This window comes from Bremia lactucae, linkage group LG3 (assembly GCF_004359215.1).
Source record: "Bremia lactucae strain SF5 linkage group LG3, whole genome shotgun sequence".
In the NCBI taxonomy this organism is placed as follows: Eukaryota; Oomycota; class Peronosporomycetes; order Peronosporales; family Peronosporaceae; genus Bremia; species Bremia lactucae.
The window spans coordinates 5487846-5499787 of NC_090612.1; the positions used below are offsets into that span (position 1 = coordinate 5487846).

The following is an 11942-nucleotide window of genomic DNA, read 5'->3' on the forward strand; positions in this document are numbered from 1 at the left end:
ACTGGTCGCGCGGGTAGCTCAGTGGTAGAGCGTTCGATTGCAGCTCGAATGGTCACTGGTTCAATCCCGGTCCCGCGCTTCGTTCGTGTATCACCAAAGCATCGTAGCGCTAGATTTTACTACAACTGCTTCTTACCGATTGTAGAAGAATCATAAATGCGTTGCAGGGACGAACGGAATACTGATGGAATGAAGCTCACAAGTAGACTACTGTTTGAGCTTAAAATGAGAGAAATCTGCGTCAATTGTAGTGTAGGGTTAAGTGCCACTGGTCGAGCGGGTAGCTCAGTGGTAGAGCGTTCGATTGCAGCTCGAATGGTCACTGGTTCAATCCCGGTCCCGCGCTTCGTATCGTGTATCACCAAAGCATCGTAGCGCTAGATTTTACTACAACTGCTTCTTACCGATTGTAGAAGAATCATAAATGCGTTGCAGGGACGAACGGACTACTGATGGAATGAAGCTCACAAGTACACTACTGTTTGAGCTTAAAATGAGAGAAATATGCGTCAATTGTAGTGAACAATTAAGTGCGACTGGCCGAGCGGGTACCTCAGTGGTAGAGCGTTCGATTGCAGCGATCGGTTTCGCGCTTCGTATCATGTATCACCAAAGCGTCGTAGCACTTGATTTTACTACAACTCCTTTTTACCGATCGGAGAAGATTTCTAAATGCGTTGTAGGAACGATCGGACTACTGATGGAATGAAGCTCACAAGTACACTACTGTTTGAGCTTAAAATGAGACGAATCTCCGTCAATTGCAGTGAAGGGTTAAGTGCGTACTCGAAAAGAAATCTCCTCAAATCGTTAAGGATGAGGTGAATAGACTTCAGCATCGCGTGAGATCCCTGTGGATAGGTGGATAGATCTGTGGACAGATCCCAGGAAGAAGCTGAGGCATTGAATGTCTTGGCTAATGTTGGATCAAGAGTAAGTGCTTATACTGTTGATCTGTATGCGCCTCCGAAGTTAACTTCGGAGATAATTCAATTATCAATCCTAGAACCTAAACGGTTCTAGAGAAATCTGCATAGTGGTAGAATTAACTAGATCTGCGTACTCGTCACAGAGAACGAATACGTAACTGATATTCGGTCAGCGCTAATTTTTGCTGAGAACGAACGGGTTCTCAGCAGCTTATCGATGGACGAAAGTGTCCTCGATGTGAAGACTCGGATTGAGAGATATACTACTCAATCTTGGGAGTCAGTAAAAACAAATCTTTATACAAGGACTTGTTTGAATTCAGTATGTATTCTCTGAAGCATTTCCATGCGAGTTGCCTAAGGATAGAGGCACTAGACATGAGATCGAGCTCAAACCGGGCTCGAAGTACTGTGTCATGATGCAGTGGCCACTGCCTAGTGGACAAGTACTTGCGATCGATAATTTTTCGATGGATCGATTAAAAGCGGGCCATATAAGGGAGTCAACCTCCCCACGTAGCTCACTAACCTTCTGTGCGAAAGGCTACAGAAGGGTTGCGGATAGTGCACGCATTCAATAAAATGAATGCTGCAACGGCACCGACTCAAACATTGATACCTAGAAAAGACGTAATCATAGATGGTATTCCATCTTTTTGTCATTGGATCTGATGGATGGATTTGATCAGATCCTTATGCGTGAACGGGACTCCCGTACACATCCGTGAGCACTTCCAGTGGAATGCTTTGGGAATGGCTAGTAATGTCATAGAGAATTAGTTACGTCCCTGCAACATTCGACAGAGGCGTAACAAATATGTAAAGAGCGGTGCGAATATTCGCACCGAATTATTTTGACGATGCATTCGTCCATTGCCGGGCTGTGGGCGGAAAGACGGACGTGGAAGTTCATAAAACTCACGTTCGTTAGGTTCTTACACTTTTGCGAAAGCATAAGTTGTACGCAAGTCTCAAAAAGCGTATATTAGCTGCAAGCGAAATACCACTTCTTGGGTGCATCGTCGGTAAACACACCATGCGCCCTGATCCCGAAAAGGTCAAGGCAATTACCGACTGGCCAGTTCCAGTCGATGTCAAGGGACTTAGAAAGTTCTTCTTTGGGATAGCGGCGTACTTGCACAAGTACTCTCGCAATTATGCAGAGATGACAGTTCATCTCTCTCGTCTCTTGAAAAAAAGACGTGAAATGGTTATGGAACGCTGGTTGTCAGCGTTCCTTTGAAGGGATTAAGCAAAGCTTGATGCAATCGCCCATCTTGGCGATTGCAGATCAAGACAGACCATTCCATGTGGTCTGTGATGCCAGCGATTTCGCAATCGGCTGTGCGATAATGCAATACGTACGATACAGACGGCGCGCGGCGCGTCGTCTATTACCAATTGCGTCAGCTGCAACTAGCTGAACGCAATTACATAGTGCATGACAAAGAACTCCTTGACGTAAAATATGCACTAACTAAATTTAAGGTATATATCCTCGGAGATAGACCGTTCAATGTAAATACGGACCATGCGTCATTGCGCACGGCCGTAATAGCCCACACCTCTCGCAAAGAATGGCAAGGTGGCCATCCTTCTTCGCGAAGCATAACTTCTCCGTGGAATATAAACCAGGACGACTTAATGTCGTCGCTGATGCGTTATCACGCCGACCCGATTTCGAGTCGGCTGCGTACTCCAACAGTGAAACAATCCCACTGTTGCAACACTCATTGCAAAAGTTCCGTCATAAACTTTGTTTGATGACATAAAGAAAGCATACACCAAAGATAAAGACCTTCTGCGTTTAATGGATCATATGAATCCATCCAATATTTTTTTTTAAGATTTATCGGTTTTATATCGATCATCATACGATCGATACACAACACGCAACGGCTTATGTACTACACAGCCGTTGCAGGCGACACTCCACGTGTCGTTCGTCCATGCTCACAATAATTTGCGCTAGTGCTTCACGTCAGTGTCACGATGCACCGGCAAGTGGGCATCGTGGACGTGAGAGAAACTTATCTCACAGTAAGTCGCGACCTCTACTGGCCCAGCCAGTATTAGTTCTTGCGCAAGTACATTCGAGCTTGCGAGGTATGTCAACGGATGAAGCCTAGCCCTTCATCTCGTGCACCTCTCCAACCTCTACCACTTCCGGCAGAATGTTGGCAGTCCGTATCTATGAACTTCGTCTTCGGATTTCCCGGAAACGAACACAAAAACAATGGAATCTTTGTTTTTGTAGACAGATTCAGCAAGATGGTACATCTTGCTGCGATACCAGAGTCAATTACGGCTCCGGATTTTGCCCGTGTCTTTATCGACACGGTATTCAAACTCCATGGGTTACTTCGTGAATTGATCTCGGATAGAGATCCACAATTCACGGCGGAGTTTTGACAATCCGTGCTCCGATCTCTCGGAACACGGCTAACTATGTCAACTTCTGACGAAACTTCAGACGAAATGCGTAAATTGCGTCCTCGAAAAGATACTTCGAGGTTGCGTCCATCCCGAATTGGAGCGATATCTTACCGATGGTCGATTTCGCCATCAACAATTCCGTGCATGCGTCCACAATGCATAAACCGTTCTTCGTGAATGGCTTACGCCATCCTCGCATACCCACCCAATTAGAGGGATCCTCTAGTTTAAGGGGGATGACTCGCACGAGCAAAACCATTTCTAACGCATGCTCATCACGCGTCGAAGTTAACAACGACGCGAGTGATGTCGATGTCGAAGATATCGACATCGAAGACGAGAATGATCTCATGGCAGTACGCACAAAGCGTACTGTAAAAGACAAAACAAATGAGTCAGCAGAAGAATTTCTGCTAACTCGAAAATCAATAATCCGTTTCGTTCAGGATTCCATTGCTAACGCAGTGGACCGACAGAAACGGAATGCAGACAAACATGGAAGAGCAAATGTTCATTCATTTAAAGTTAATGATCTAGTGCTACTCTCTACGGTAAACTTACCGAAGCGATTAGTCACTAATGTGGGTAGCAGTAAACTACTACCCAAGTTCATTGGTCCTTTCTGTGTACTGCATCGAAGAGGCAATGCGTACACAATAGAATTGCCACGTAGGATGCGAACGCATCCTACGTTTTACGTTGGTCGGCTCCGCCCGTACCATCAGTACGCGGCATCTTCCGAGGTAGGATCTGACCACCTTTTTTAAGAATCCTTAAGAGATTCTTGTGGTCACGAACCAGATTATCATGCTTAATCCTTATGTCGGGTCCGAAGATCCTCGAATCCGCGATGAGCTGACGGCAGCTTATCACGAAGAGCGTGATACTTCCGCTTGTACTCCAATATTGAGAACGCACTCTTCGAACGGTTGGAAAACCGCTCGAATATAGTGAGCCTGCACCGTCTGCTTCAACGAGTGACCCTTACCGCGCTCTGTTAAGACGCTTCTCCAATACATGGAGGTAGCGGTTGAGTTTGTCGATCTTCGACTCTAGATCCGACACGGGTCGGAACTATTCACTACAGCGATTGGTGGATTCCCACGGTGGTCAACGTTTCTTAGGGGAACGTATTCTAAACCACCGTGATGTGAAGGGGAAGCGAACGAGTTATCTGGTTCGCTGGCGCGGTTATCCACCTTCTCATGACAGCTGAGAGCCTCGTTCCCAGCTGGTTGTTGACGTTAAGGGCCTCGTCCATCAGTATGACGAGATCCATCCGATGAATCAGTAGGCCTACCGGAAAACACGCGCCCCTGGCGCTTGTAAATTTATTGCAAGACGTTATCGAGATGCGAGCCCTTCCCCAGGGCGAAGAGAGGGAATACACATCCCCTTTGTGGGGAGTAGTCTCTCCAGACAAGATACTGACTAGCCGTTCGGGCGAAAGCCACGGCTTCTTCTCAGGGGCAAGACTAGACATTTTAGTGTCTACGCTCACCTGAGTGGTACTCACTGAAGCATGGGTACCACAAGAACTTTTATTACGATGGCTTACGCCATCGTCATCACCACGCACATATATAAGTGCGTGTGACGGCACGGGAGACGGTGCTGGCGATGGAGAATCATCCTCATCGTCGGTACCAAACATGCTATAGCGAACGCTATTAGCACGTCTATACGATTGAGTACCCTCATTCAAAGGCTCATAGTCAGCTGCCTGACGACGATCAGGCGACTGTTCTGCTTCCCTGAGTCGGCTATTTCGTCCGACATGCGGGAGAAGATGATACTACGGCAGACGAAATGTCTGCCGCAAGAGACAATAATGCGTCGCCCGCGGCTGCATGTATCGCAGCCGAAGGCGCCGCATAGTCGCATACCGCATGGACTCGTTAACCATACGATAGCCAATCATCATCGTTTTTAATTAAGTGGTCTTATTGTGACCACTCTATTCAATGACAGGCATAGTGATTGTCGTTTAAGGAAAGGGTGATGTAACGGGGTATAATGTTACATGAAATTAACACTTATGGTTGTTAATTAATATATTATATAAAAGGTAGAGAATGTTTGAAGAATATTACTTTACATGGTAATATTCGGAAAGCTTATCCATATGACATTATATAACTTGCTCCGCGGTCCAGTCAGCACTGGACGCGCGCAATGAGAGAGACAGATAAGACTTTATTATATGTTGTGTATTAGTATATAATTAAGTCAGTATAAAATAGATAGAAACAGAAGAGCTTTATTATATTACATACAGTTTACTTTGAACCCTCTTTTAAAGCAAGTTTTTTTAAGAGAGTCTTCCTCTCCACGTACTAATGTACGTGAAGCGGCGTGAGGCACCACTCGCACTGAAGCAGTGCGAAGTGGACTTGTACTGAAGCAGTACAAGTCAGCAGTGCACCGTTACAAGGTCACCTTTCGCTAGCACTACCTCAATATTAGCTAACCTACACAAATAACAGTGAAGGTGAAGGCGTCTTCGAGTGCTTCACGTACACGACGCGCAGATGAAGGTTTAAAGTTGCTAAAGTTCTTATCAGCTGAAGGTCAATACCAAGGAAGACTTTGTATGTGGAAAACGTAGAGCTGTATTAATATATCTAAGTTCCTACGTACTGATACTTCATAGTCTCCTGACTTCATATGTTAATATGAAACTATGTATTCATTGTCCAACGTTCATTCGCGCGTCTAGCAGCGAGTGGGGCTGATTAGAAGACATAAATCACCCAATGAACAGAATTGTCACATCACTGCCACAATATAGCATGTATGCTAATATTGACAATCTTATTAATATAGAAATTTTATTATCCTCCTTATCTTTTATCTCGTTACGAATACCGTTTGGAACGGGATGTCCCGTTACATAAACATTATTTCCAATCAGTGGAAATAAATAAAGAAGTACAAAATTGTTTTTTTTTCTCAATTTTGACTTAACAATTCGAATATTACCAAAATTGCTAATATTGAAATGAGATGATTTTTAGTATGTCTGAGTAAATTTTTTCAGTGCCACTTAGACGTCACATTCAGCTTACATTATTAGCACCTCGGTGGGGGAACAATAGGAGTTGATCAAGCGACCTTGTAGCGGCGCGTTCGTGGCCTCCTGCCATTATACAGGAAAGTTCGTACTGTATATTTCGTCCCGGCATCTATAAAATTCGTGGTCACCGCGCAAATGGATTATGAACTGGTGCGCACTCCCAAGGCAAAAACTTACTTAGACCGATTTCTCACAATCCCGTTTATTTATTTTGTCTCTTAAGGGCGACGAGAAACTTATAAATAACGAGGCAAACGGCCCGACGTTTGAGGATTTAGCCATCGATGACAGTCTAAGTGACTTGCAGCGCGTCACCAAGTATGTTTGCAGCAATATTGCGCTGCAGCGCGTCATTCACGTCAAGATGTTGCACGAAACGGCTATTACTGTTGGCTTTCAGGCGACGTGTAATCAGCTGCTCCCTCTCCTTGAACCACTCGTTTGTGACGTCGAATACGTCGTGCGTCAGCATGTGGCACTACAGTTCCCTCTTCTTTGCCAATTTTTGGTGGAAGCAGAATTTGACGTGGGCTACAAATTGATGTTAGCGAAGCTGATCCCACTCGTAAGCAAGCTAATCTCAGATGATCAGCACGAGGTGCGATCTGCTGCAAGCGAGAGCCTTGTGGAGATGGCATCTATGGTCAAGTCTGAGGACCAAGGCCAGCACATTTTGACTATTGTGCTGCCACTAGCTCACGACGATGACAATGAGCAATTTAGAATTTCCGCGGTGTCACTCTACAACGGACTAGCAGAGCATTTCGGACCGGAATTGTGTCAACAATTTTGCGTGCCAGAACTGATTTCGTTGTCAGAGGATCCGGTTTTTCGAGTACGGAAATCCACGGCGCTAAGCTTTTCTAATGTCTGTAAAACGGCAGGGGTAGAAATGGGTCGCATTAGACTAGTTCCGGCTTTTCAACGACTAGCAAAGGACGATATATGGGGTGTGCGCAAGGCTTGCGCTGAGTGTTTGGTTAATGTTGCTTTGGCGCTGGCACCCGCAGACAGAGGGCCATTGTTAGTTCCTCTATTTGAAAGCTTTATTAATGATTCATCACGATGGGTTCGCATGGCTGCGTACCAGAGTCTGGGGCCTTTCCTGGCGGCATTAGAAACGAATCATGTTACAGATGAACTTGTTGGCCACTTTACAAGTATGGCAACCACAGCGGCATCACAATTAGGTGGAAGTGGCGAAGTGGACATCAAATTTCATTGTGCGTTTAATTTTCCGGCGGTAGTGAGTATTGTGGGCATTACAGGCTGGCGTAAACTCTCACCAACTTTTGAATTGCTTCACAATGATACGTACTGGAAAATTCGGCGGTCATTTGCGTATTCTTTGCATGAGATGGCACAGATTCTTGGTCAGGGTATTACTGAAACACAATTAGCCACAGCATTTGACAGTTATCTTCATGACGTGCAGGACGTACGGCTTGGGGCGATGCTGCACTTTGCTGACTTTTTAGAGAATGTGTCTCCGTCTTTTCGTGAAAGTTATTTGCCAGTACTTGCGGAGTTCGAATCATTCGACAACTCTACCAAGTGGCGATTCCGTGAAGTGTTGAGTGGTCAACTAGCCCAGCTATGTCGCACTTTCACGCCAGAAGCGACATTTTCTGTGGTTCACCCGTTAGTATTCAAGCTTATATCTGATCCAGTATCTGTTGTCCGAGAACAGAGCTATCATGTACGTGAGTTTTCTAGCGTTATGCTGATAAGTAAATGGCACACAATATATTAAAGTGCTTCGGTGCTTGAATGATATAGGCATGCCCGCTGCTAGTGGCACGTCTTAGCTCGAACCCAGAGTGGCTGACTGCTGTTGTTGAAAAGTTCAAGACTCTCGCTATATCTACTCATTACCAGGATAGGCAGTGTTTTATAAAGGTTTGTGCCTCGTTCCTGTCAACAACCTTTCCGGATTTGGGCAAAATGGAATTGGAAAAATTGTCTCGGCATTTTTTCTCGTCCAGGCTCGCAACCGTTTTTTTTGCACTTGCCCTGGATCTGGTTTCGAATGTACGCGTTGTGTTTTCTGGAGTTGCAATCAAACATCAACAATTGTGCCGTGAACATGCGGAATGTCCAAAGATATTGCGTGAAATTTTGACAGCTACGACGTTTAACTGCGTTGACAAACTTGTTGCTGCTTTGTCCGAACAAGTAAATGTGCGCCTTAAAGCACAGGTCAACGAAGCCAAGGGTACGAAGACGGAGGGGGACTTGAACCTTATGGAATTTGCCGATAAAGAGTGTGACAGCAGCGCTGAAAATAAAATGGATGCGTTTGAGCCTATTGGAAATGCACCTGGAGTCAAGATGATGACATTTTAGGCTCGTTTCTTTTTGCAACTGCACCAAAAACAACTTGCATGATCTTCCTTCGCTACATCGACGGCTTTTCGACCACTTGAAGCAGGCAACGCTACAAAGCAAGCATATATAAAGAAAGTCCTAAAGGAATCAGCGAAAAATTCTGCGACAAATTTCTAGTGAGTCATGCCGCCGACAGAAATTTGCATTTATTGTGTAGTTTCAATAGAGAGCTGCTGAGGAGGGACAAGCTCTGTAAAAAAAATTGATGATAGAAGAAGTCAAAAGATAGCTTTCTTGAGGACTGATGAATGAATAGACGAAGCAGCGAACTATCTAGGCTCGTAGCAATTGCGAGACTGCACGATAATTCAGTTCAGGTAAAATCGAGCTGAGGAAGCAGCACCCTGGGAACCCAATACTATTGACGACATAACTTGTATAACATCTCGCCCAAAATTGATCATATCTCAATACAGTTGACGGTACTGCCTACAGTTAAGGTTTTGCGAACGAAAAGGTAAGTCTTGTTATTGTTGTGTTCAGCAGTAAGAGCTTTACATATTTGTCTATCAACTTACTGCTTCTCATAATGACTAATGCTTTCAGGAGTTCAATACTCCCTATCCCTCTGCTGCATCCGCAATTTTACAATAGGCAGGTTGATATGTGCCCTGAAAGATTTCATTGCAGATTTCCTCGACTACTCTAATACCCCTAGCTGCCGTATCGGAGCCACGATTGATGGAGAACTTCTCAAGCTTCCGGCCAAAAATCGGCACAAAAGCAGTCACCTTCGCTTCGGCCTCGTACAACGTCTTCTGTGAGTCGTCCGGGTGTACCGAGTATACGCACGTTTCTTCAACAGTCGCAACGGACCGCAGTGACAAATTAGTGGATTTAAGTACTAGATGCTTTCGCTGAGGGTCACAAGTCGTTTCCTCTAGAACATAAGTGGAGTCTCCGATGGCAGAGCGAACCCAGCCAGGGAGATTTCTCTGCGTTACCTTTGCCAATCGCGTAGTCACGAGGCAGCCTTGAGCATCCAAATATCGGTCTAAAACATCCACACGCTCTATGTGCGAAAGATGCTCATTCGGATACTTGTTCCAGAAGGCACGCGTGACGACGTCCCAATTAAACGGGTACACGTGACGTGTCTCGCTAATGTGCACCATGATAGCTTCAAATTTCTCAGATCATGTAACCACCTTCTATTGGTGGATTCTTTACTTTGCAATTCCGGAATAGCTGAAGATACTTAATTATGATGCTCATAAAACTATCGTTGGAAATTGTGATACCAGTAACTTGCAGAAAGCACGGCTGGTGAAATCAAATACTTCGCCCTCCTCAGTACCCATCCATCCGAACTTTTACACCATAAATCAAGAAGGACGAAAGTGGAATAAGCGCTTCCAGAAGTCGTAAAGAAACACGCCCGTTACAGCTAAAAAGGAAAATTTGCGAATCCAAGGCTTTGTAGCTAGAAATTGATATGGTGTAACGGGGTGTATCGTTACATGAAATTAACAATAAAAGATTGTTAATTAATATTATCCAAAAGGTAGATAATATTTGGAGGAAATTACTTTAAATAGTAATTTCCTGAATTCTTATCCATAAATAGGTATAGACCATTATGTCTATTTATTCCGCAGACTAATCAGCTGTAGAAGTAATCAAAGAGAGTTACGAGATAAGATAGATAAGAATTCATTTACATGTTTAGTATTAGTTTATAGTTAAGACAACATTTACAAAGATAGATTAACAAAGACACTTAACTATATTAATACAGTTTTCATTTTACCCTCTTAAGCTAACTTGCCTTAAGAGAAGTCTTCCTCTGCACGTACAGTGTACGTCACTTAACGTAAGGCTCCACTCGCAACTGAAGCAGTGCGGAGTGGACTGTACTGAAACAGTACAAGTCGTAGTGCCCCGTTACACAAACTAAATGTAGCTAAAATAAAAACTCTTGACATATGCAATACTTGCTGCATAGTAAATCGGAGGTGTTTTTAGTCATTATCAATGTACATCACAGTGACTGGCGAATCCGATCCACATGGACCTTGTCCATGCGTAAATTATAGATGCGAGCATCGCGCCCTTTGCTTCCGGGTACCCACAGCCGTAACTTGTAACAGGGAACCTTTTGCTTGTACTGCTTCGGTACTAGCCAGCCTGCACTGATAATAGTGAAGGTGAGGTGCCTTCACGTACACGACGTGTAGAGGAATGTTTTAAGTAGCTAAGAAGTCTTAGCTGCTAACGGCTGATACTAAGAAAGCTTAGTATAGGAAAAAGTAAAGCTGTAACTGTATATTTGAATTCCTACGTAACGATCTTCTTGTCTACTTAATTAAATGTAGTAGTAATATCAAGCTATGTATAGCGACTCCTTGTGCACCGCTCATTCATGCGTCTAGCAGCGATTGGCGGGGTTGATTAAACTTAAAACAATCAGCAACAGAGCTGTTGTGTAGGCGAGCACGTCGTAATGCGGCCACGCTCTACTTAGACACACACCCTAGCACGGCGGAGAAGCGGTTTAACCTGCTTCTCTTGGGTGCAGTGAGGTAGTTGTGGTGGGCGCGTTAGCGACCTCACCCAACGCACTAAATACTCTGGTCAAGTGTCGTCACGGGAGCGGTAATCCGGCTCCTCGTGCGCACTTACCAAGTAGGAAGTAGTTTTAAGACTGATTTATATTTAATCGTATTCAGTATAAATACCTTTTTTTACCAATTAAATTGTCATCTCTATAGATAACAATTAATATGTATTGCGAGCGTATCTTTCAAGATACCTCGCGTAACGGATGGCGCTAGCCGTCATCACGGATGGCGCTAGCCGTCATCACGGATGACGCTGGGCGTCATCCCTCCTGATGTGAATGCACCCATGTGCATCACATACACAAGGGTCACAAATGTGCACCACACCCGAGTGCTGGGTCTAATTACTATTATTTCGCCATTGATCATCCCCTTAAGTACACCAAGTCTTCTTAACGGGGACTGTTTCACCATCCCCCCTTTAAGAACGAATTTACATTTTTAAATTCGTCAAAGAGGAGAGAGGAACTGCGAGCAGCTTTACGCGCCGCTAGTTCACTCAATCACTCTAGCACACGTGTTTCCATACAGGGCGCCAAAGATGCCACCTAA

At 44.6% G+C, this 11942-nt stretch overlaps 3 protein-coding genes across 3 annotated transcripts; 2 read left to right on the forward strand and 1 right to left on the reverse strand.

Annotated features, from left to right (window-relative positions):
- Nucleotides 1-457: 457 nt before the first annotated feature.
- On the forward strand, nucleotides 458-709 carry CCR75_009262 (uncharacterized protein; the record flags this gene model as incomplete). Its single annotated transcript, XM_067967304.1, has 1 exon — nucleotides 458-709. One exon carries the CDS (start codon nucleotides 458-460, stop codon nucleotides 707-709), a length of 252 nt encoding a protein of 83 aa, XP_067817160.1.
- A 5455-nt stretch (nucleotides 710-6164) lies between these two features.
- CCR75_009263 (uncharacterized protein) lies at nucleotides 6165-10341 on the forward strand. Its single transcript, XM_067967305.1, has 3 exons — nucleotides 6165-6591; nucleotides 6665-8140; nucleotides 8221-10341. Exons 1-3 carry the CDS (start codon nucleotides 6577-6579, stop codon nucleotides 8785-8787), a joined length of 2058 nt encoding a protein of 685 aa, XP_067817161.1. The 5' UTR covers nucleotides 6165-6576; the 3' UTR covers nucleotides 8788-10341.
- On the reverse strand, nucleotides 9390-9944 carry CCR75_009264 (uncharacterized protein; the record flags this gene model as incomplete). The annotated part of the gene is made up of 1 exon (XM_067967306.1): nucleotides 9390-9944. The coding sequence occupies one exon, from the start codon at nucleotides 9942-9944 to the stop codon at nucleotides 9390-9392; it is 555 nt and encodes a 184-aa protein (XP_067817159.1).
- Nucleotides 10342-11942: the final 1601 nt, after the last annotated feature.